The sequence below is a fragment of the Danio rerio genome, chromosome 10, assembly GCF_052040795.2.
Source record: "Danio rerio strain M-AB ecotype USA chromosome 10, GRCz13ab, whole genome shotgun sequence".
Lineage (NCBI taxonomy): Eukaryota > Metazoa > Chordata > Actinopteri > Cypriniformes > Danionidae > Danio > Danio rerio.
In genome coordinates, this window is record NC_141030.1 from 3196312 (window position 1) to 3219287 (window position 22976).

The following is a 22976-nucleotide window of genomic DNA, read 5'->3' on the forward strand; positions in this document are numbered from 1 at the left end:
TTCAACAGCCGGATATTCGCGCTGTGATTCGCTTACGGCACGTTACGTAATTAATATTCATGATAAACAGTGTTCGCCTCAGCGTTTGAAACGCTGTTTATTTTAACAAAGATAGCGTTATTCGACATATATAAAGCTATATCGTGTGTACATGCAGTTATAGCATATAATACTATAATATGAGGGCAAAATGAGACGTCTGACAAACCAGGAAATGCGATTGATTTGGAGGACAACTGCGTAGTTTCACTTTCATTTACGTTACCAATCGGATATCTTGCAGGTTCGTTCGAAACTTTTTTTCGCCTATTGTAATTAATGTCGTATAATTCGTGAGCATATTTGTCGCTTTGTGACGTCTAAACATCGCATACTATCTCATGTGTGTCAAACAAGTGACAAGAGCACATAATCCTAATCAAACGCTCTGAAAGCTGACGTTAAACTCATATTTTCCGCCATGCTATTCTTAGCAAAGTATTTTCATTTTACATTAGTAGCTTTGTTCTGTGCTCTTTTTGCTGGCAACCATGCCATGACCGTCAACAAGAACAAAACCGTGCTGCCTTTCCCCTGGGATAAGATGAGGTTGCCAGAAATTGTCAAACCCCAGCATTATGACCTCCTCATTCACCCCAACTTGACCTCTCTGACGTTTACTGGAGAGGTTCAGATCCAAATAGAGGTAAAACAGGACACGAGGGCAATCATCCTCCACAGCAAGAACCTACAGGTCTCCAAAGCTCTTCTTTTGGGCTCCAGACAACATCATCATCATCAGGATCTTCAGATCAGTGAGTTTGAAGCCAATGAACAGATTGCACTCTTCTCTGAAGGCTTCACTTTCGAGAAAGGGAGCCATGTGGTGCATTTGGAGTTCTACGCCAACTTATCTGACAGCTTCCATGGCTTTTATAAAGGCCAGTACACTACAAATAGTGGGGAGGTTAGGTAAGACACATACATTGTTGGTTCAGAATACATACACAAGCAGTCAAAAGATTGCAAACAGTAAGATGTTTTAAAACACAGGCCTAAGTCTCAAACTGGATTCCTGAAGGGCTGCAATTGCACAGTTTGGCTCCAACCCTGAGTTGGAGGTGGTTGAAGCTAAACTATGCAGAGGTGCGGCCCTCCAGAAATTGAGTTTGAGACCATTGTTGTAAAAGAAGCCAATTCTACGCACCCATACTTCATTTATTTGATGAAAAGTACAGTAGATAATTGTGAAATATTATTACAATTTTAAATAACTGTTTTGTTATTTAATGTAGTATCAAATTTAATTAATTCCTGTCATTCAACGCTGATCACCATCAGTCTTCAGTGTCGCATGTTCCTTCAGAAATCATTATAATGTGATGACTTACTGCTCCATTATTCATTCATTCATTTTCCTTTAGCTTAGTCCCTTTATTTATCAGGGGTCACCACAGCGGAATGAACCACCGATTTATCCAGCATATGTTTTAGACAGAGGATGCCCTTCCAGCTGCAACCCAGTACTGGAAAACACCATACACACTTATTCACTAACATACACTATGGACAATTTAGTTTATTCACTCCCCCTATAGTGCATGTGTTTGGACTGTGGGGGAAATCCACACCAACAAGGGGAGAACATGCAAACTCCACACAGAAATGCCAACTGACCCAGCCGGGGCTTGAACCAGCGACCTTCTTGCTGTGAGGTGATCGTACTACTCACTATTAAACTTCCAAACACATGCTCTGTAGGGGAGTTGAATAAACTAAACTGGCCATAATGAATGAGTTTGTATGGATGTTTCCCAGTATTGGGTTGTGTTATGTGTAAACCGTATGCTGAATAAGTTGGCGGTTCATTCCACTGTGGCGACCCCTGATGAATAAATAGAGGCAAAGGAAAATGAATGAATGGTTTAGCTGTTGTTTTCCCTTTTTTTCTTCATTTGCATCTTTTTAATCGAAATCAAAATGGGATCGAAAATGGGATTGAATATCGATATTTTTCAAGGTATCGTATCGAAGTTGAAAATTCCAGTATCGTGACTATACTAGTGGAAATTGTGATACATTTTACTTTTACTATTCTTTAATTTTAAAAAAGAAAACTCAAAATAGCAGTTTTTTTAGATTACAAATGTGTTAACTTTCACTCTTAAACAATTGATTGTGATGAATAGAGGTAAATACATTTTTAATTGTACTTTTGATTGATATTGTATCAGTTTCCAAACTGACGACAACAACAATAATAATAAATGTTTCTTCATGAGCAGATCTGTCATTCATGTCTCTTCAGTTTAGTTCCTTTATGTATCAGGGGTCGCCACAGCGGAAGGAACCACCAACTAGTCCAGCATATGTTTTGCGCAGCGAATGCCCTTCCAGCCACAACCCAGTACTGGGAAAACGCCCAAACACTCATTCACACACACACACTAATACACTACGGCCTATTTTGGTGGGTGAAATCCACACCAACAAGGGGAGAACATGCAAACTCCTCACAGAAATGCTAAATGACCCAGCCGGGGCTTGAACCAGCGACCTTCTTGCTGTGAGGCGATCGTACTACTCACTATTAAACTTCCAAACACATGCTCTGTAGGGGAGTTGAATAAACTAAACTGGCCATAATGAATGAGTTTGTATGGATGTTTCCCAGTATTGGGTTGTGTTATGTGTTCATTCCACTGTGGCGACCCCTGATGAATAAATAGAGGCAAAGGAAAATGAATGAATGGTTTAGCTGTTGTTTTCCCTTTTTTTCTTCATTTGCATCTTTTTAATGTCGTTAAATTGAAATGGTATCGAAAATGGGATTGAATATCGATATTTTTCAAGGTATCGTATCGAAGTTGAAAATTCCAGTATCGTGACTACTAGTGGAAATTGTGATACATTCTACTTTTACTATTCTTTCATTAAAAAAAGAAAACTCAAAATAACATTTTTTTTTTAACATTACAAATGTGTTTACTATCAATCTAGAATAATTGATTGTGATGAATAGAGGTAGATACATTTTTAATTGTACTTTTGATTGATATTGTATCAGTTTCCAAACTGACGACAACAATAATAGTTGTTTCTTCATAAGCAGATCATTCATTCATGTCTCTTCAGCTTAGTTCCTTTATTTATCAGGGGTCGCCACAGCGGAAGGAACCACCAACTAATCCAGCATATGTTTTGCGCAGCGGATGCCCTTCCAGCCACAACCCAGTACTGGGAAAACACCCAAACACTCATTCACAGACACACTCATACACTACGGCCTATTTTGATTACCCAGGTCACCTATAGCGCATGTGTTTAGATTATGGGTGAAACCCACACCAACACGGGGAGAACATGTTAAGTCCACACAGAAATGCCAACTGGCCCATCCGTGACACCACTGAGACACCACTAACCACTGAGCCACCTTTTGAGTGACATGTGACACTGAAGACTCATGCTAAACTTCAGCTTTAAAACACAAGAATCAATCAAATTTTAAACTACGTTTACTAAAACAACAGTTCTTTAATATTGCATTTCCACATTTCACACTTTCTACTGTGTTTTTAATTAAATAAATGCAGCCTTTGTGAGCAGAATAAGTGTATGAAACATTAAAAAATCTTACTAAATCCAAACTTTTGACTGGGGATGTATGTGAAGTAGCATTAAAGATTAAACCCCCATTAAAGTGATGTTTTTTTTTCTTCCTATAGGATGTTGGCGTCCACTCAGTTTGAGCCGACACATGCCCGAGCTGCCTTTCCTTGTTTTGATGAGCCTGCATTCAAAGCCAACTTTACCATCCGCGTGCGCAGAGAATCAAGGCACATATCCATATCAAACATGCCCAAGGTGAACAATAAATACTTGTATCATGTAAAAAATGTTTTGGTTCAAGCAAAATTGATTCTATTCGTATTCATTATATTGTATTTCACCAAAAATCAAAATGTAAAAACGAGAAAAATCATCAAATATCTTATGCAGAGTGCTTAAAATGCATGCATATGGTGAATGTAGTTATAAAAAATAGATATGTCCAGAAAAAATTGGTTAATTATAAGGATACGCCCATATGAATTTTTGACCGATACAGATAACCGATAGTCAGGGCCAGACAGAATCTGCGGACATTTTAAGTTATTTCTGTGCAGAATTTAGGGAAAAAAATCAGTGGATTTATGCAGAATGATTTGGCAAGTACAGTAACTAAAAGCTTAAAACATAAAAAAAACTATTATTTAATTTAAAGTTTACAATGCAATTCTAATCAGGTCTTTTTAAACAAAGCAAGTGTCTTATATAAAATATTTACTTAAAGACAGAAAATATCTTTTTTTTTTTTTTTACCATAATATTTTTATTTTTCGTTTTCAGTTTGTACAAATTGTACATTTTACAAACATTTTACAACAATAATAACCTTATTGCATTTACAAATTATACAATATATATATATATATATATATATATATATATATATATATATATATATATTTATAATAAAAACTAAAAGCAAACAACAAACGAGCAAACAATAACAACAACAAAAAAATATATATTAAGTAATGTATCAATGCAGAACTATAAAGCTGGAACTGCATTATCCATCAAATATTATTCATCAACTTCTTCCTCTGTTAATTCCACTTCTTTGATATAACTAATGAAAGGGCTCCATATGTTTTCAAATACATGTTGTTTAGCTTTTAGTATATAAGTTATTTTTTCTAATGGCAGACTTAACAACATTTGTTTTATCCATTGAGTAGTGTTTGGTCTTTGCATCTTTGTCCATAGCAAAGCTACACATCTTTTGGCATAAAGCAAGCTGAGGTCTATAAATATTTGTTCGCTTCTACTGTAGTTTGAGTCCTCTGGGTATAAACCTAGCAAAAAAAGCTTTGGGTCAAGGAGGATTTGTTTTGAAATAATTTTTTCACTTATAATTCTCACCTCTTCCCAAAATAATTTAATTTTTGTGCACTGCCAAGTACAGTGAAACAAGGTTCCTCCGAAAATATCATTTTTAAAACTGTTTTATTAATTAAACATAAACATTTTGATATTGGTTAATAATATTACTGGAATTAATATAAAAACCAATACATATACAGTTGAAAGTCAGAATTATTCGCCCCCCAGTTTATTTTTCTTCCCAATTTTTGTTTAATGGAGAGCAGATTTTTTCAACACATTTCTAATCATAATAGTTTGAATAACTCATCTCTATTAACTGATTTCTTTTATCTTTGTCATGATGACAGCAAATAATATTTGATTAGATATTCTTCAGGACACTTATAAACAGCTTAAAGTGACATTTAAAGGCCGAACTAGGTTAATTAGGTTAACTAGGCAGGTTAGGGTAATTAGGCAAGTTATAACGATAGTTTGTTTTATAGATTAAAGAAAAAAATAGCTTAAAGGGGCTAATAATATTGACCTTAAAATTGTTCTTAAAAAATTAAAACTGCTTTTATTCTAGACGAAATAAAACAAATAAGACTTTCTCCACAAGAAAAAATATTATCAGACATGCTGTGAAAATTTCCTTGCTCTGTTAAACATCATTTGGGAAATATTTAAAAAAGAAAAAAAATTCATAGGGGGGCTAATAATTCTGACTTCGACTGTACATTCTAATGCTGAAGCTTATGTCACCCAATAGCTGAGAACTGTAGAGCTGGCTGACGGGATTCTGGAGGATCAATTTGACACCATGGTAAAGATGAGCACCTACCTGGTGGCCTTCATCATCTGCGACTTCCACTCCATCAGTAAAAAAAGTCAGCACGGAGTTGAGGCAAGTCAATAAATAGCCTTTCTAAAGTAACCAGACCTCAAGAAAACAGTCCTCTCACTCTTCATATCCTGATTTTATTGCAGATATCAGTGTATACAGTTCCCGAGAAGATCAGTCAAGCGGAGTATGCCCTCGACACCGCCGTCACAATGCTCGACTTTTATGATGAGTATTTTGACATCCCGTATCCGCTTCCCAAACACGGTGAGTGTGAAAGTTATCAGCAGTGGTCAGTTTTGCTACTGAAAATGGTTTGCATGATTAAGAGATTGTTCACTCACAAATGAAAATTTACTCACCGTTTACTCGCCCTCATGTGCTTTATACCCATTATTTTCTTATACTCGTATGGTTGAAGCTAGATATATTACCCCTTCTGAATTATTACAAACTTTAAACATAATAGTTTTAATAACTCATCTCTAATAACTGATTTATTTGATCTTTGCCATGATGACAGCACGTAATATTAGACTAGATATTTTTCAAGGCACTAGTATTCCACTTAAAGTGACATTTAAAGGCTTAACTAGGGTAATTAGGTAAATTTAGGGTAGTTAGACAAGTTATTGTATAACAGTGGTTTGTTCTGTAGACAGTCCAAAACAAATATAGCTTAAAGGGGCTAATCATTTTGACCTTAAAATGGTTTTAAAAAAAATTTTAAACTGCTTTTTATTCGAGCTGAAATTAAACAAGTAAGACTTCTCCAGAAGAAAAAACATTATAGGAAATACTGTGAAAATTTCCTTGCTCTGTTAAATATCATTTGGGAAATATTTAGAAAAGAAAACAAAATTCACAGGAATGACAGTAAATGGCAATTTTGTTCGCTTTATTCGCAAATGTTTAATGCGATTTTCCAGTTTTGGGCATAAATGTAATCCACTTTCTTTGGCTAAAACAGAGCGTTTTTCAGCATTTTTCAAAACATCTTTTCTGTTAATCTCAAACTCAAGAACTCAAATATGTTTAGAACAAAGAGAGGGTGAGTAAATGATCAGCGAATGTTCATTTTTGGGTGAACTATCCCTTAAAAATCCAGCATGAACACGTTTTTTTTTACTGTAATCTGAACATTTTTAAAACTGAATTCTGTCTATAATTATCTTTTCCTTGCAGATCTCGCAGCCATCCCAGATTTCCAGTCGGGTGCTATGGAGAACTGGGGTCTGTCGACGTACAGAGAGTCCGGTTTGCTCTTTGACCCTGAGAAATCTTCTTCCTCTGACAAATTAGGCATCACCAAAGTCATCGCTCACGAACTAGCCCATCAGGTAGATTTTTATATTAATAATTCAGTCCAAGGAATGATAAATGCACAGCCAGACAGACGTTTTTTCTCAGGGCTTGTAGGGAGTACTTTAATTTTTATCAAGTGTTTTCAAGGATTGAAACTTAGATTTTTGGAAAATGTTTTGCTTTGATAATAATAGATCTTATTAAATGGGTACTAATAATTTTAGATATTTTTTTTGGGGGGGGGTTTCACCTTTATTATGCCAGGACAGTAGTGAATTCAGACAGGAAAGCATTGGGAGCAGAGAGAGGGGAAGGATTGGCAAAGGACCTCGAGCCGAGAATCGAACTCGGGTCGCCGTGAGCACGTTGCTGCTATAGTACCACTAGGCTGTGTTAATTTGAATAAATAAATCTTAAGGGTATCAAAATTACCTAAATAGAAGCATACATTGAGATTAAATATTGATTCAAATTATTTATATAATTAGTGAGAAATATTAGAATTGAGCAACATTATCCTTCTATTGTAATTATTATGAGCAAAAGTTATAACTATCATAGTTAACATAAATGATTGTAGAACTTTAGGGTCAATTTAAGGGGAAAGTTGAGAAGAAATAACTTGATCCTGCAATATTTTAAAGTTTGTTTTGTCTTATTTGAACAGTTATTTAGAGACTCTCTTAGCTAATCTTACATATTGTATCAAGATTGAAAAGATGTTAAAGGGATAGTTCACTCTAATTGAAAATCCGGTTATAAATTCCTCACTTCTCATGTCATTTCAAACTCCTGAGACACAAATAAAAATATTTTAGATGAAACCCGAGAGCTCTCTGACCCTCCATAGACACTCATCACGATGTTGAATTATGTTGTTGTTTTTTTCCAGTGGTTTGGAAACCTGGTCACAATGCAGTGGTGGAACGACCTGTGGTTAAACGAGGGCTTTGCCAAGTTCATGGAGTATGTGTCGGTCAACATCACTCACCCTGAGCTGCAAGTGGTGAGCTGCATTTCTCTACAACCTTTAATTCAGTTCATCTTTATTTCTATAGCTCGTTTACAATGTAGCTTGTGTCAAAGCAGCTCAACAGAGAAGATCTAGTAAATTGTAATTGCTTCAGTCCAGTTTGCAGAGTTGAGGTTCAGTTCAGTTTAGTTTAGTTCAGTGTAATGCAAATGTCAGTGCTGAAAGCCCGAACACTGAAGAGCAAATCCATCAATTTAGATAGATAGATAGATAGATAGATAGATAGATAGATAGATAGATAGATAGATAGATAGATAGATAGATAGATAGATAGATAGATAGATTGATTGATTGATTGATTGATTGATTTAATAGTGATTGAAGGATGGATATCATGGATAGATTTTGACTGATATGTAGCTGTACTTGATCTGACTCAGTGTTTCTGTTGTAGAATGATTATTTCCTGGAGAAATGCTTCACTGCCTTATCCGTGGACTCTCTGAGCTCCTCGCACCCTGTTTCCACTCCAGTAGAGAATCCTGCAGAGATCAGCGAGATGTTTGATGACGTCTCCTATCGAAAGGTACACTAGCACTTCATATTCCATGGGTAAAATAAGTAAACATTTAAAGTAACCTTTAACCTTTATTGAAAAAAAAGGTATAAATAAGGTCAACTTTTTTCGGAAAACCTGTTTCTAAGAATGTTGTCATCAGATATCACTAACAATGTCCATATATACAAAGCAAAGAAAATTTTATTTCTGTTTCAATCATACTTCAACACTAGGGGGTGAACGCGCACATAATTTCCACATAAAATTTATTAAAGAATAGATGTCAGCTGGGCGAGGCAGTGGCGCAGTAGGTAGTGCTGTCGCCTCACAGCAAGAAGGTCGCTGGTTCGAACCTCGGCTCAGTTGGTGTTTCTGTGTGGAGTTTGCATGCTCTCTCTGCCTTCGCGTGGGTTTCCTCCAGGTGCTCCAAAGTCCAAAGATATGTGGTACAGGTGAATTGAGTAGGCTAAATTGTCCGTAGTGTGTGTGTGAGTGTGTGTGTGGATGTTTCCCAGAGATGGGTTGCGGCTGGAAGGGCATCCACTGCATAAAAACTTGCTGGATAAGTTGGCGGTTCATTCCGCTGTGGCAACCCCGGATTAATAAAGGGACTAAGCCGACAAGAAAAATGAAATAGATGTCAGCTATGGTCAACCATCACTGTCGGACAGCAAAGAGGATAGAAACGGATAAATGGATCAAATATAAAGACAATAAACATAATTCTGAAGGTGCTGTTGACTTGAAATTTTCACCAGATGTTGGTAAGAAATCCATATATGCAAAGAAAACAAAACTAATTAGTTTACAAATGAAGTTCTGTGTATTAAAATGAAATGACACAGGGAAGAAGTCTTGAACACATGAATAAAGGGAGGTGTAGAAATGCACTGAAAGCCCAGACAGCAGCTGAAATCGTTTAGTAGTTCTTCAGAACCTCATCAGTGTATATGAATATTAGCTGCTTCAGCAACACCTACTGTACATTACCAGATGATGAAGATGAAACCAGGGTGGACATTTCAGTAAAACAATTAATGCAAACACAGACAAGGAAACTCCAATTGGTTTCAGAAAAGAAAATAAAGCTGTAGAATGGCCCAGCCAGTCACCTGAGCTGAATTGACAGACCTGAAAACCAAAATATGAAGACTCTGTTGAAGTCAGGGAAAATCACACCTGAGCAATGCGACTCCATTCTTCATACAAGAGCTGCCATTACCAAACAAAGACTTTTATACCAAGAATTAAATACAAAAAAACTCTTACAGTAGTGTCAGGAACACAATTTAAGCAAAAAAAACGGTCAAAACAAATCGTAGAGTGGAAGTTAAATGGTTATGATGTCAGAATATGTCAACCAATTAAAGCTGATAGTTTTAAATAGGGCACATATCACCCAGTATATGCAGTTTGATCATATTAATCATTTCCTTCCTAACTGATTGTTAATAATCTCTCAAGGGTGCGTGTATCCTGAATATGCTGAGGGATTTTCTGACTCCAGAGGTGTTCAAGTACGGTATTATAAACTACCTGAAGAAACACAGCTACCAGAACACAGTCAACTCGCACCTCTGGGAGAGCCTTACCAATGTGAGTAATTCTGTTGGCTCCTGTCTGAGTTATTCAGTCTTTTAAATGCTTGTTATTAAGGCTGAATGCTTCTCAATCTCTTCAGATCTGCACTTCAGATGGATTGGATTCAGGGAGACTAAAACTTGACGGATTCTGCTCCAAACACACGGCTGAAACGCCAGCCTCTGTAAGTGCTGCAACAAATGATCTGTATATTTTTATTCTGTTCAAATAGTTTGTGTTTTGTGATATTTGGCTTCAGAAGTTAAACTCTTATAATGTTTCCTCCCTAAATTTCATCACACAAACTTATAAATCAGAATAAATCAGTTTATTAAAGGGATAGTTCACCCAAAAATGAAACTTCTGTCGACATTTACTCACCCTAAGGTGTTTCCAAACCTGTTTGAGTTGTACACAAAAGAAGATATTTTGAAAAATGTTGTAAACGAGTAACCATTGACTTCCATAGTATTTGTTTTTCTGACTATGAAGGTCAGTGGTTACAGGTTTTCAGCTTTCTTTAGGATATCTTCTTTTGTGTTCAACAGAACAGGTTTGAAACCACTCAAGGGCGAGTAAAGGGTGAGTCAATTTTCATATTTGGTAGAAGTATGCCTTTAATGGCCCGTTTCCACTGAGTGGTACAGTACAGCAAGATTCAGTTCGGTATGCTTTTATGGCCGTTTCCACTGTCAAAGGGTTGCTAAAATGCGAACCGTACCACTTTTTGGTCACCCTTTGCAAAGGGTACCTAGCACCAAAAAAAAAAGGGTACCAAACGGCGGAGCAAGACGTGAGCTGAACACTATTGGTTTACAGAGATGCATCACTCACAGAAGCAGGAGAATGAAAACAAAGAAAGCGCCATTTTTAAATACACAGCTGAGACATTAAACAGTAATAATATATACATATAATAGCAAGCCATGGTCAACCCAAGCTCAAACAAGCCTTGTCGTCGTCTTAAAGAACAGCCACAAAGCTAAGAAGAACAAACTCTGCTGTGTCCTGTTGTTGTTTTATGAGCTCGCCGCTCGTCTATATTTAAAATAACGAATTTCTTGAGCTGATGATAAGAACGTGTGCCTGATTATTGAAGAGCTTCTGACACCTGACCCTTTCAGAAACGGACAAACGCGAGAGTGAAGCGCGAAAAAACTAAGGTGAAGCCGGAAAAAAACTGCAGCAAATGATGCTTCTGCAACCTAAAACATGAACAAACTGCCATATTTAACTACTATCATCACCTTTTGGGCGACCTGTACAGCTTTACTGTGACATTTCCTTGAGTAAAAATGACGTCGTCTGAAACGTTCTGTCGTACACCATGCCCACCGAAAGGGTACCCTTTTGGCAGTGGAAACACAAGCGTGATAAAAGTGACCCATACTGTACCTCTCAGTGGAAACCGGCCATAAGTATTCATGAAAACCTGTTCTGGCAGAAGTGGTTCAAGGAGGACAGTGTTGACGTTGGAGCCATCATGGACACCTGGACTCTGCAGGAGGGCTTTCCTTTAATCACTGTGGAGGTCAAAGGTCAAGAGGTCACTCTTAAACAGGAGCGCTTCCTGAAAGGAGCAGAATCGTCAAAGTAAGGCCATGTTAAGTCGTATACGGATAGTTTTAAAAGGGTGATCCACTACGATATCATGTTAAACTTTAGTTGATGTGTAATGTAGCTGTGTGAACATAAACAGCATCTCTGCATGTCATTGGCTTTTACAGAGTTAGCTTAGCAAAGCCTACACCGAACGAAGTTTGGGGACTACAAAAAAATGGTTGTTGCTAGAACAGATATGGTTGCGGTCAGAAGTTAACGAGAATTGTTTATATTATTTATTACATTTTCCATTTATTGTATTTTATTAATGCTACCCCAGGGCTGTGCAATTAATCGAAAATTCGATTTCGGCTTCTAACGATTATGAAAATCCTTAATCGAGATAAACTATTATTGCATTATATACCGCCCCATTTCCAGTTGTACACATTTGTTGCTCTGCAAAGCTCAGTTTCACATGAAAATGACTAAAAGCATGTGCTGTATTATAACGTTTGCAGCACGAGATGCGCATCGTTCATTGATTTACATTCTAATCATGTTTTTAAAAGCGCGAATAAGACTGCATGCCGTCAGCCTTCGGTCTCATTTGCACACTGTGCGCTCAGAGACGAGCAGAGCACACACATCTAAAGTCATCTTAATGTGAACGCTTTAATGGTCAAATAGGTGTCAACGCGGTGTTTAGTGATTATTATTATTATAACCCTCATTTGTGTAATAAAGAAACGAGTTGAGAATCAAAAGACACGTGAAAGAGAAACCATTAAAGAGACAGTGCGCAATATTCCTGCTGCCGCCTGTTTTTATCATTATTAATCAAACAACAAAAGGAGAACATCCCTCACTGCTCTTAACTGAAGGACTGCTGTAGCTAAAGTTTAATTCTTACAGTGAAGATGCTTAAAGCACGGTTTGTTTCATATTTTTATTCTGCTGTATTTATTTCCCTTTCTTTATTTACATGGAGGAAAGTAACTGTGCATTTATACAGTTAAAGTCAGAATTATTAACCCTCCTGAATTATTAGCAACCCTTTTCCCCCGAATTTCTGTTTAATGGAAAGAAGATTTTTTCAACCCATTTCTGAACATAATAGTTTTGATAACTCATCTCTAATACTCTAAAACTTTGCCATGATGACTGCACATAATATTTTACTAGATATTTTTCAAAATACAAACATTCAGATTCAAAGTGCAAGCCAAAGGCTTAATTGGGGTAATTAGGCAGGTTATTGTATAACAGTAGTTTCTTCTGCGGACAATCAAACAATAGAGTGCTTAAAGGGCACCTATGGTGAAATATCTACTTTTCAAGCTATTTGGACAAACATATGTGTATATATAGTGTATAGACCATCATATTGAGCTGATATAAACACACCCAGTCCTTTTTTTTAAATTTAACAACATAAAAACGGTGGACCAATTAGAGCGGTTTTCAGACCGACCGCAACTTTACGTAGGAATGCGATTCCCCCGCCCACCGAATTGATTGACAGCTGCGCGCATTAACATGTCCCGGTAGTCATGTGTATATGTCAACAAGACCAGACATACGCAAAGCAACCGGGAATAAAAGGTCTGTTCAGTTCGCTCGGATCAGCAATCATCATCAGATGTGATTAAGAGTGAGCTTCACATGTTTAAAGTGTTTTAAAACAGAGCACGTGTGTAATTAATTACAGCGAATTACTTCAGATTCACTTCATCAGCACAATTATAAAGGGAGACACTTCAATCCTGGTTTGTAGACGTTAAATCAGGTTTATTTTGTACAATAACATAACAGATATCCACACAGCAGTGGAGCTTAGCCTGTATCCTGTCACATTTGAGTGCAAAAACAGTGCAAAGCTGTGTCTGTCTGCCTGTCTCTGTGTGTGTGTCAGCTGCGGTGTGCGTGTGTGTGCGCGCGCGTGAACTTTGTAACGATATTGCGTGTGACTCATCAACGCGACTGCACAACAAACACTGATTAACGTTAGTAAAGTTCTTACTGTAGTATCTCACAAACGCTACGTGAGACCTTCTTCCTTTAAGTCTGTCTGTTGTCTGACGCAGCCGAGGGAGAAGATTAAAGCACGCGGGAAGGCACGTAGAAACAGTAGGCGGGAAAGACTTGTCTTAAAGGCGCAGTACGACAAAACCACCCCCTGCTGGAAATGAGTATAAAATATGATCTTGTAAAAGGTATAATGAAAAATCTGGTGGGTGTTTTGAGCTGAAACTTTATATACACATTCTAGAGACGCAAAAGACTTATATTAAATCTGAAAAAAGGGGTAACCTAGGCGCCCTTTAAGGGTGCAGACCTCTACACCAAACCTCCTTGCTGTCCTACCATTTTATTTGATTTTATTTCAGACCCGAATTCTAAAACTAAAAGTAATAACAATAATTTATTTCTCTTGATAATTAGTAGTTTTCTTAATGTAAATTAGTACTTACAACCCGACACATTCATGGTGTATTACTATCATTGTATTATTATCCCAGTTGTTCAGTTTTGTATTGATTCTCTGTATCTTTCATGTCTCCCAGTTCATCAAGCTTCCTGTGGCAGGTTCCTCTGACGTACATCACCAGCGGCAGTAATGCAGTGCAGCGTTTCTTGCTGAAAACCGAAAGAGGTTTGCTGCGTCCCATGATCAAACATTAAACCCACTCATTATACCTTCAGTTGTGCTGAGACTGAACTCTTGTGTGCGCCCGCAGATGTGTTTTACCTGCCAGAGAAGGTGGAGTGGATTAAATTTAACGTGGATCTGCGAGGATATTATATTGTGCATTATGAGTCTGGAGGCTGGGATTGCTTGATTAAGCAGCTCCGAATGAACCACACTGTGTTCAGCAGCAACGACAGAGCCAGTCTCATACATGACATCTTCCAGCTGGTCAGGTCTGTGCCTTCATGGATAGAGTACATATACAGTTGAAGTCAGATGTATTAGCCCCCCCCTGAATGATTAGCCCTCCTGTATATTTTTGTTCTCTAATTTCTGTTCAACGGAGAGCAGATGTTTTCAGCACATTTCTAAACATAATAGTTTTAATAACTCATCTCTAATAACTGTTTTATTTTTGTCATGATGACAGTAAATAATATTTGACTAGATACTTTTAAAGACACTTCTATACAGCTTAAAGTGACATTTAGGGAGTACTCATTGGGGTTGGGCAATGTTGACCAATTTGACATCCTACGATGTCTAATGTGAAACATTGCGATGTGTTGTTTTATTTTATTTTACTTTTTTATTTTATTTTAGATAACATTTTATTTTTGTAATTTTATTTTATTTTAGATACAATTTTATTTTATTATTTTATTTTATTTTAGATAACATTTTATTTTTGTAATTTTATTTTATTTTAGATACAATTTTATTTTATTATTTTATTTTATTTTAGATAACATTTTATTTTTGTAATTTATTTTATTTTAGATAACATTTTATTTTTTTATTTTATTTTAGATAACATTTAATTTTTAATTTTATTTTATTGTATTTTTGATAACATTTTTTTTTTCCTTATTTTTTTAGACAACATTTCACTTTTGAAATATTTTTAATTTTATTTTAGATAACATTTTATTTTAAATTTTTTTTTTGTATTTTAACATTTTATTTTTTTTCTTATTTTTTAGACAACATTTCATTTTTTTATATTTTTTATTTTATTTTATTTTAGATAACATTTTTTATTTTATTTTAGAAAAATTGTATTTATTTATTTATTTTTATTTTTTTATTTTAGAGAACGTTTTATTTTTTATTTTATTTTATTTTAGATAACATTTTATTTATTTTTTTATTTTTTATTTTAGATAACATTTTATTTTTTATTTTATTTTATTTTAGATAACATTTTTTATTTTATTTTAGAAAAATTGTATTTATTTATTTATTTTTATTTTTTTATTTTAGAGAACGTTTTATTTTTTATTTTATTTTATTTTAGATAACATTTTATTTATTTTTTTATTTTTTATTTTAGATAACATTTTATTTTTTATTTTATTTTATTTTTTATTTTAGACAATTGATGTCCTGATAATGAGTAAGTTTTTTTTTTTTTTGTTTCATCAAGAAAAATAATTTAGAAAAATTACAATTTAGAAAAGAAATTATTTTTAGCTTATTTTTTTTAATTCAAGCCAAAAAACTGTTTAGAAAAAAAATGTTCTTCGACTATTTTATTTTATTTTATTATAGTGCCAGATAATTGATGACCTGATAATTAATCTGTCTGTCTTTACCTCAGCATTGAGAAGGTCCCTCTGGATAAAGCTCTGAATCTGAGTTTGTATCTCAGTAAAGAGTCCGAGATCATGCCGGTGACGCAGGGCTTCAGTGAACTGGTGCCGCTTTACAAACTCATGGAGAAGAGAGACATGCAGGAACTGGAGAACCAGCTCAAGGTATCAATGCAGACAAACCAATCTGGCTAAAGATGAAATGTGGAATATTTTAGATATTCAGATGCTTTGCAGTGTCTCAGTTCAGGACATATTTAGAAATTCTAAAGTAGCAAAACAAGATAACTTTGCAAAGGGTACCTAGCAGGACAAATGGGTACCAAAAGACGGAGCTAGACACACAGGCAGGAGAATGAAAACAAAGAAACCGCCATTTTTAAATAGCTCGAGTCTTGCTGTGAAGGGACAGTGCCAACCGCTGAGCCACCGTGCCACCCGTCCCTTTAAATGTAAGGTGCGAATAAGAGCATATATTTTAGACAAACTGTTAGTGTTTTATTGTGTTTTCAGAGTCATTTAGTGAAGTTATTCCAGCCACTGATTGACCGGCAGAGCTGGTCTGATAATGGGTCTGTGTCCGAGCGGATGCTCAGGAATTATCTGCTGCTGTTCGCGTGTGTCCGCCGCTACCCGTCCTGCGTCAGCACCGCCACACAGCTGTTTCACAAGTGGAAGGAATCTGATGGCAAAATGTGGTAAGAGTTTGACTCACTGAGCGACCTAGTTCATATCAATGAACACTTTTTCACAAGTCGTGATAGTTGGTAAACTTAGAGCGCAGTAAATAGTACAACAAATCATTGTTTTTTACAATCCTATTTGCTGTATTAATAAAAGAAGCTGACAGAAAGGAAAACAGGGGAATGAGTATACGCTAACCTGCACATTATTCAGACACAAGATGGCGCCAAACAGTCAAAAACATTACGCTGACAGAAACTCAAACAGCTGATGGAGTATACACTAACCTGCGCATTATTCAGACACAAGATGGCGCCAAACAGTCAAAAACACAAAGCTGACAGAAATAGCTGATGGAGTATACACTAACCTGCACATTATTCAGACACAAGATGGCGCCAAACAGTCAAAAACACAAAGCTGACAATAACTAAAACAGCTGATGGAGTATACACTAACCTGCACATTATTCAGACACAAGATGGCGCCAGACAGTCAAAAACACAAAGCTGACAATAACTAAAACAGCTGATGGAGTATACACTAACCTGCGCATTATTCAGACACAAGATGGCGCCAAACAGTCAAAAACACAAAGCTGATCGAAAATAAACTGCCTGAACGATACTACTTTACGTGTTATTAATTTACAAGATGGCAAAAAAAAGAAGCTTGACAGACGAGCAGATATATACAATTGCTGATGTAATTATGGATGTGAACGTTTTAATTGATGGTTAAGGTGATTTGAAATGCTGTTATTTTCGTTATTAGCTCCGTATATCAAAGAATTGTTATTTAGCGGATGTTATTTCAGAATAACATACCTTGTAATGTCACGACTGACCAATCAGGAGCGAGTATTCCTGTCAGCCGTGTAATAATGTGTAATGACATATTAAAAAGCTGTAATCATTTTATCAAAATCATTTCAAATTTCAGTTGTATTTGTTTTATTAATTCAACTTATAGCTACAGTGTTTATGGTTACTTCTCACTGTTCATTTTAATGCACTACGTAACGTTTCTTATAATATTATAAAGTGTTATCCTTTTGTTCCTTATATTCCTTTTGCAAATGAATCTGTTTAAAGCATTTATCCACTCTGAATGTGTATATACACAAAACACTAAGTATTTTTTTGGTTGTTATGAGTGTTAAATGAACCTTTTTTGCAGCTTAGCTCAATATCGCAATAATACTGTAAATCTTGATAAAAGCCTAGAATGATGCAGACTCACTGTTCTTTTGTTTCAGGCTTCCTACCGACGTCAGTTTGGTGGTCTACACTGAAGGGGCGCGAACAGACGACGGCTGGGACTTTTTGTTAGAGAAATACAAGCGATCCGTCTCTCCATCAGAGAAGTGGATGATTAAAGCTGCCCTCTCGTACAGTCCACTAGCTCACAAACTTCAGTGGTGAGTCTGCAGCTGCTGAGATGTCGTTTTCCTACAGTAGTTCACCCAAACATGACAATAACCCTTGAAATCTGCGCGAAACGGTAGTTGCAGACTTTTATTTTAAGTATGTTGCCCCCCGTTTATTTTTTTCCCCAATTTCTGTTTGACGGAGAGCAGATTTTCTCAGCACATTTCTAAACATAATAGTTTTAATAACTTATTTCTATTAACTGATTAATTTTATCTTTGCCATGATGACAGTAAACAATATTTGACTAGATATTTTTCAGGACACTTCTATACAGCTTACAGTGACATTTAAAGGCTTAACTAGGTTAATTAGGGTAACTAGGCAGGTTAGGGTAATTAGGCAAGTTAATATATAACGATGGTTTGTTCTGTAGACTATCGGAATAAAATATAGCTTAAAGGGGCTAATAATATTAACCTTAAAATGGTTTTTAAAAAATTAAAAACTGCTTTTATTCTAGCCGAAATAAAACAAATAAGACTTTCTCCAGAAGAAAAAATATTTTCAGACATACTGTGAACATTTCCTCGCTCTGTTAAACATCATTTGGGGAATATTAGAAAAAGAAAAAAAAAATCAAAGGGGGCGAATAATTCTGACTTCAACTGTACTTCCAACTGAAACAGATTATTAAGTAGAGGGTGAGGCTTTTTTTTTTTGCGCATCAATCCCTCAAAGCAAACTAATGATAAGAGAGAGTATTAATATGCAGTTGCTATGAAAACCCCCAGGTTGAACTCCAAACGAAAAAGCAAAGGGTCAGACTTTGACTGAAGTTTACCACAACAAACACATTTTTTCCAGTGGAATAACTTGCACTGATTAATTATTGACCTTAAGAACGATACTGTGAGCTAGCAAAGTAAACATTGAAAATTTTATTTCACGCAACTACATTAATTTCACTGAAATTCTGACCGAAATTTAATGTAAAAGGTTTCTGGATATTGGCTCATATTGTAAGGGATTAAACACCTGCCTTCTGCTGCTTAGTAAAAAAGCTTTTTGAATTATTGTTAAAAATAGAAAGTGCAATTCCCACATATATCCAGCAGGGCTATAGAGATTTCATTAGGCCGCTTTTCTTGACGCTTCAAAAAAAAATTCCTTAGAAATGTGTGATATACATTCACAAAATATATATTTAAACATTCTAAAACACATTAAAATTCCCTATTTTATATTTGTTTTTGTTGCCGTTGAATATATATATTTTTTAATTGTTTTCTTTGGCAAATTATTAGAAATGTATTATATATATATATATATATATATATATATATATATATATATATATATATATATATATATATATATATATATATATATATATATTTGTGTGTGTGTGTGTGTGTGTGTGTGCAGTTGAAGTCAGAATTATTCACCCCCCTTTGAATTTTTCTTCTTTTTTAAATATTTCCCAAATGATGTTTAACAGAGCGAGGAAATTTTCACAGCATGTCTGATAATATTTTTTCTTCTGGAGAAAGTCTTGTTTTATTTTATTTTGGCTAGAATAAAACCAGTTTTAAATTTTTTAAACACCATTTTAAGGTCAATATTATTAGCCCCTTTAAGCTAATTGTTTTTCTGACTGTCTACAGAACAAACCATCATTATACAATGACTTTCCTAATTACCCTAACCTGCCTAGTTACCCTAATTAACCTAGTTAAGCCTTTAAATGTCACTTTAAGCTGTATAGAAGTGTCTTGATAAATATCTAGTAAAATATTATTTACTGTCATCATGGTGAAGATAAAATAAATCAGTGATTTGAGATGAGTTATTAACTATTATGATTAGAAATGACTTGAAAAAATCTCTTCGTTAAACAGAAATTGGGAAAAAAATAAACGGGGGTCTAATAATTCTGACTTCAACTGTATATATTATTATAATTATTATATTAATAAGATTATTATAAATTTCAATAATTATGACATGACTTCATTAATGACTATGATTATCTCAGTTGATTTATTTTTATAGAACAAATTATGAAATTTAAATAAAATAGTGAATAAAACCCAAATAAAGCAACATTAACAACATGATTAACTTCTTATCTTTTCAATCCTTGATCCCTTTTTGTGTGTCTTATTACGTCTAGGCTTTTGGAAAGAAGCAGTGAAGGAGAGATCATGAAAACTCAAGACCTGCCGTCGATGCTTATCAGCGTCAGTAAAAACCCCAAAGGCTTCAAACTGGCCTGGGACTTCCTGAAAAGCAACTGGGGGAAACTGGTGAAAAAGTGTGTGGCAAATGATCCATCTGATATATTAATAACAGCTTAAACATCTACCAGAATCACCTTATTAGATAGTTGAATGAAAAGGAGTTTTTTCTCTAAATAAACACATACACAATTTTGGTTCTTGCAACACATTTCAACAAAGTTGTAGCAGTAGAGCATTTCCCACTTTGTGAGTTGCTGTTCCTTTTCACAACATTTAAAAGACATTTAGGAACTGAAGACACCAAGTGATGAAGTGTTTCAGGTGTCATTTTGTCCTATTCTTCCTGCAAACAAGTCTTAAGGTGGGCAACAGTACGAGTCTTCAAAATGCGCCACACATTCTCTATTGGAGACAGGTCAGGACTGCAGACAGGCCAGTCAAGTACCTGCATCCTCTTCAGCCAGGAATTTGTAATGTGTGCAGAACGTTTGCTCCTAAAGGACTAGACCTTTCTTGGATGCTGCATTTGTGTCAAATCATTATTACAATCACCTGTCAACGTCACCTGTTTTTAAATCACATTGTTATTTAACCAGTTTACCTGATTACTAGTTCTAAACTGCTCCGGTGCCAACTGTTTTTGAAATGTAGTGCAAGAACCAAAGTTGCAATACGTGTTTATTTAAAAAAAATAAAAACATTAAAAATCATAACTAATATATATATATATATATATATATATAATCGTAATTAAAAGTTTTCCTTACTGTTGCAACCTTGTTCCAGGTTTGATCTCGGCTCTTCTGCTATATCTCGCGTGGTGGTCGGAGTCACCGATCAGTATTCCACCAAAGAAATGCTTGATGAGGTACGTCACATTGATGATCCTTTCTGAAACTATGAGCCGGTTTAAGCTAAAATCCGGGCTAGGCCTTATTTGAAGGAATAGTTCTCCCAATACTGGAAATCCAGTCATCGTTTACGCTCTCTTCACTTTTTTCAAACTTGTTTGACTTTTTCTGTTGAACAAAAACAAAGATGTTTTGAGGAAACCTGCAACCATCCATAGTATTTGTTTTTCCTACCATTCGTTCATTTTCTTTTCAGCTTAGTCCCATTATTAATCAGGGGTCGCCACAGTGGATTGAACCGCCAACTTATCCAGTATGTTTTATGATGCCCTTGCAGCTGCAACCAATCACTGCGAATCACACACACACACTCACACTACAGACAATTTAGCTTACCCAATTCACCCATAGCAAATGTTTTTGGACTTGTGGGGGAAACCAGAGCACCCAGAAAAAACCCACACCAACACGGGGAGAACATGCAAACTCCACACAGAAATGCCAACTGACCCAGCCGGGACTTGAACCAGCAACCTTCTTGCTGTGAGGCAATTGTGCTACCCACTGCACCCCAGTGCTGCCCCTTTTTCTACTGTGGTTAATTTAGATTTTTTTTTCCATCTTTCTTCAAAATATCTTCGTTTTTTTTGTGTTCAGCTAAAGAGAAAAACTTAGAAAGGTTTTAAACCATTTGAGAGAGTCAATGTACATTTTTGAGTGAGCTACCCCCCCCCCCCTCCCTCAAAAAACAAAACAAAAAAAATATAGATTGTTGTGTGACTCCATCTTTGTTTGTTTGTGGTGTAGGTAGAGTTGTTCTTTGGGTCACTGGCGCAGGATCAGGGCTCCGGGCTCCGCAGTATCCAACAGGCCCTGGAGAAAATCCAGCAGAACATCCTCTGGATGGACAGGAACGTCCCACTGCTGAAAGCCTGGCTGGACCATCACACTTCATGATGCTTCAGAAAGTGTGTTCGTGTGTGTGTGTGTGTTTGTGTGTGTGTGTGTGTGTGTGTGTGACATCAGGACACAAATCTGTATAATGTTATACAGTAGGTTTTTTCAGGAAGTAAAACTGCTTCCTGTGAGGGTTGGGTTTAGGGGTATGGTGGGGTTTAGGGCAATACAAAATAAAGTTTGTACAGTACAAAAACAATAGAAACCTATGGAATGTTCCCACAATTCACAAAAACAAACGTGTGTGTGTGTGTGTGTGGCTCCAGACTGCAGTTTCAGCTCCAGTGCAGATTTTTACAGCGGTTGCACACTGCAAGTGTAACTGCAGCTGAAGACTCGTGACTGTTGTAGAGCATCCGCATCTGCTCCAAACGGCAGATCGAAGGAACTTAGCCAGGACATCGGGGTTAAACCCTTACTCTTTACCAGAAATGCCATCGGCTTAACGTCTCATCTGAAAGACGGCGCTTACTGACAGCATGGTGTCCCCTTCACTATACTGGGGCATTAGGACTCACACAGACCACAGGTTGAGCGCCCCCTGCTGGCCTCACTAACACCACTTCCAACAGCAGCCTAGTTTTCCCATGTGGTCTTCCATCCAGGTACTGACCAGGCTCAGCCCTGCTTAGCTTCAGTGAGTAACCGGTCTCGGGCTGCAGGGTGATATGGCTGTGGCGAAGGTAACTTCACTCCTGTGATGCTCCATTAATGCTGAAAAGTACATAGAGATTGTGGAGCACAATATGCTGCCGACTTTTCCAGAGTTGGAAACCACATTCTGCACACATTAGAGTCCTGACTGCGAAGGAAGAGGATACAGCTTCTTGACTGGCCTGCCTGTAGTCCCGACCTGTCTCTAATAGAGAATGTGTGGAGCATTTTAGAGC

The 22976-nt window shown here is 36.2% G+C and overlaps 1 protein-coding gene across 2 annotated transcripts; it reads left to right on the forward strand.

Annotated features, from left to right (window-relative positions):
• Positions 1 to 44: 44 nt before the first annotated feature.
• Positions 45 to 22264, forward strand: erap1a (endoplasmic reticulum aminopeptidase 1a). Of its 2 annotated transcripts, none has more exons than XM_087269968.2 (18): positions 45 to 951; positions 3708 to 3846; positions 5666 to 5800; positions 5884 to 6004; positions 6923 to 7077; positions 7935 to 8048; positions 8470 to 8601; positions 10039 to 10170; positions 10256 to 10339; positions 11600 to 11748; positions 14265 to 14353; positions 14439 to 14622; positions 15990 to 16146; positions 16495 to 16679; positions 17924 to 18085; positions 20212 to 20352; positions 21065 to 21146; positions 21937 to 22264. In XM_087269968.2, exons 1-18 carry the CDS (start codon positions 461 to 463, stop codon positions 22084 to 22086), a joined length of 2802 nt encoding a protein of 933 aa, XP_087126094.1. In that variant the 5' UTR covers positions 45 to 460; the 3' UTR covers positions 22087 to 22264. The 2 variants fall into 2 exon arrangements, with proteins under 2 accessions (XP_087126094.1, XP_087126095.1); XM_087269969.2 differs by having other exon boundaries at positions 11603 to 11748.
• The last annotated feature ends 712 nt before the right edge of the window (positions 22265 to 22976 follow it).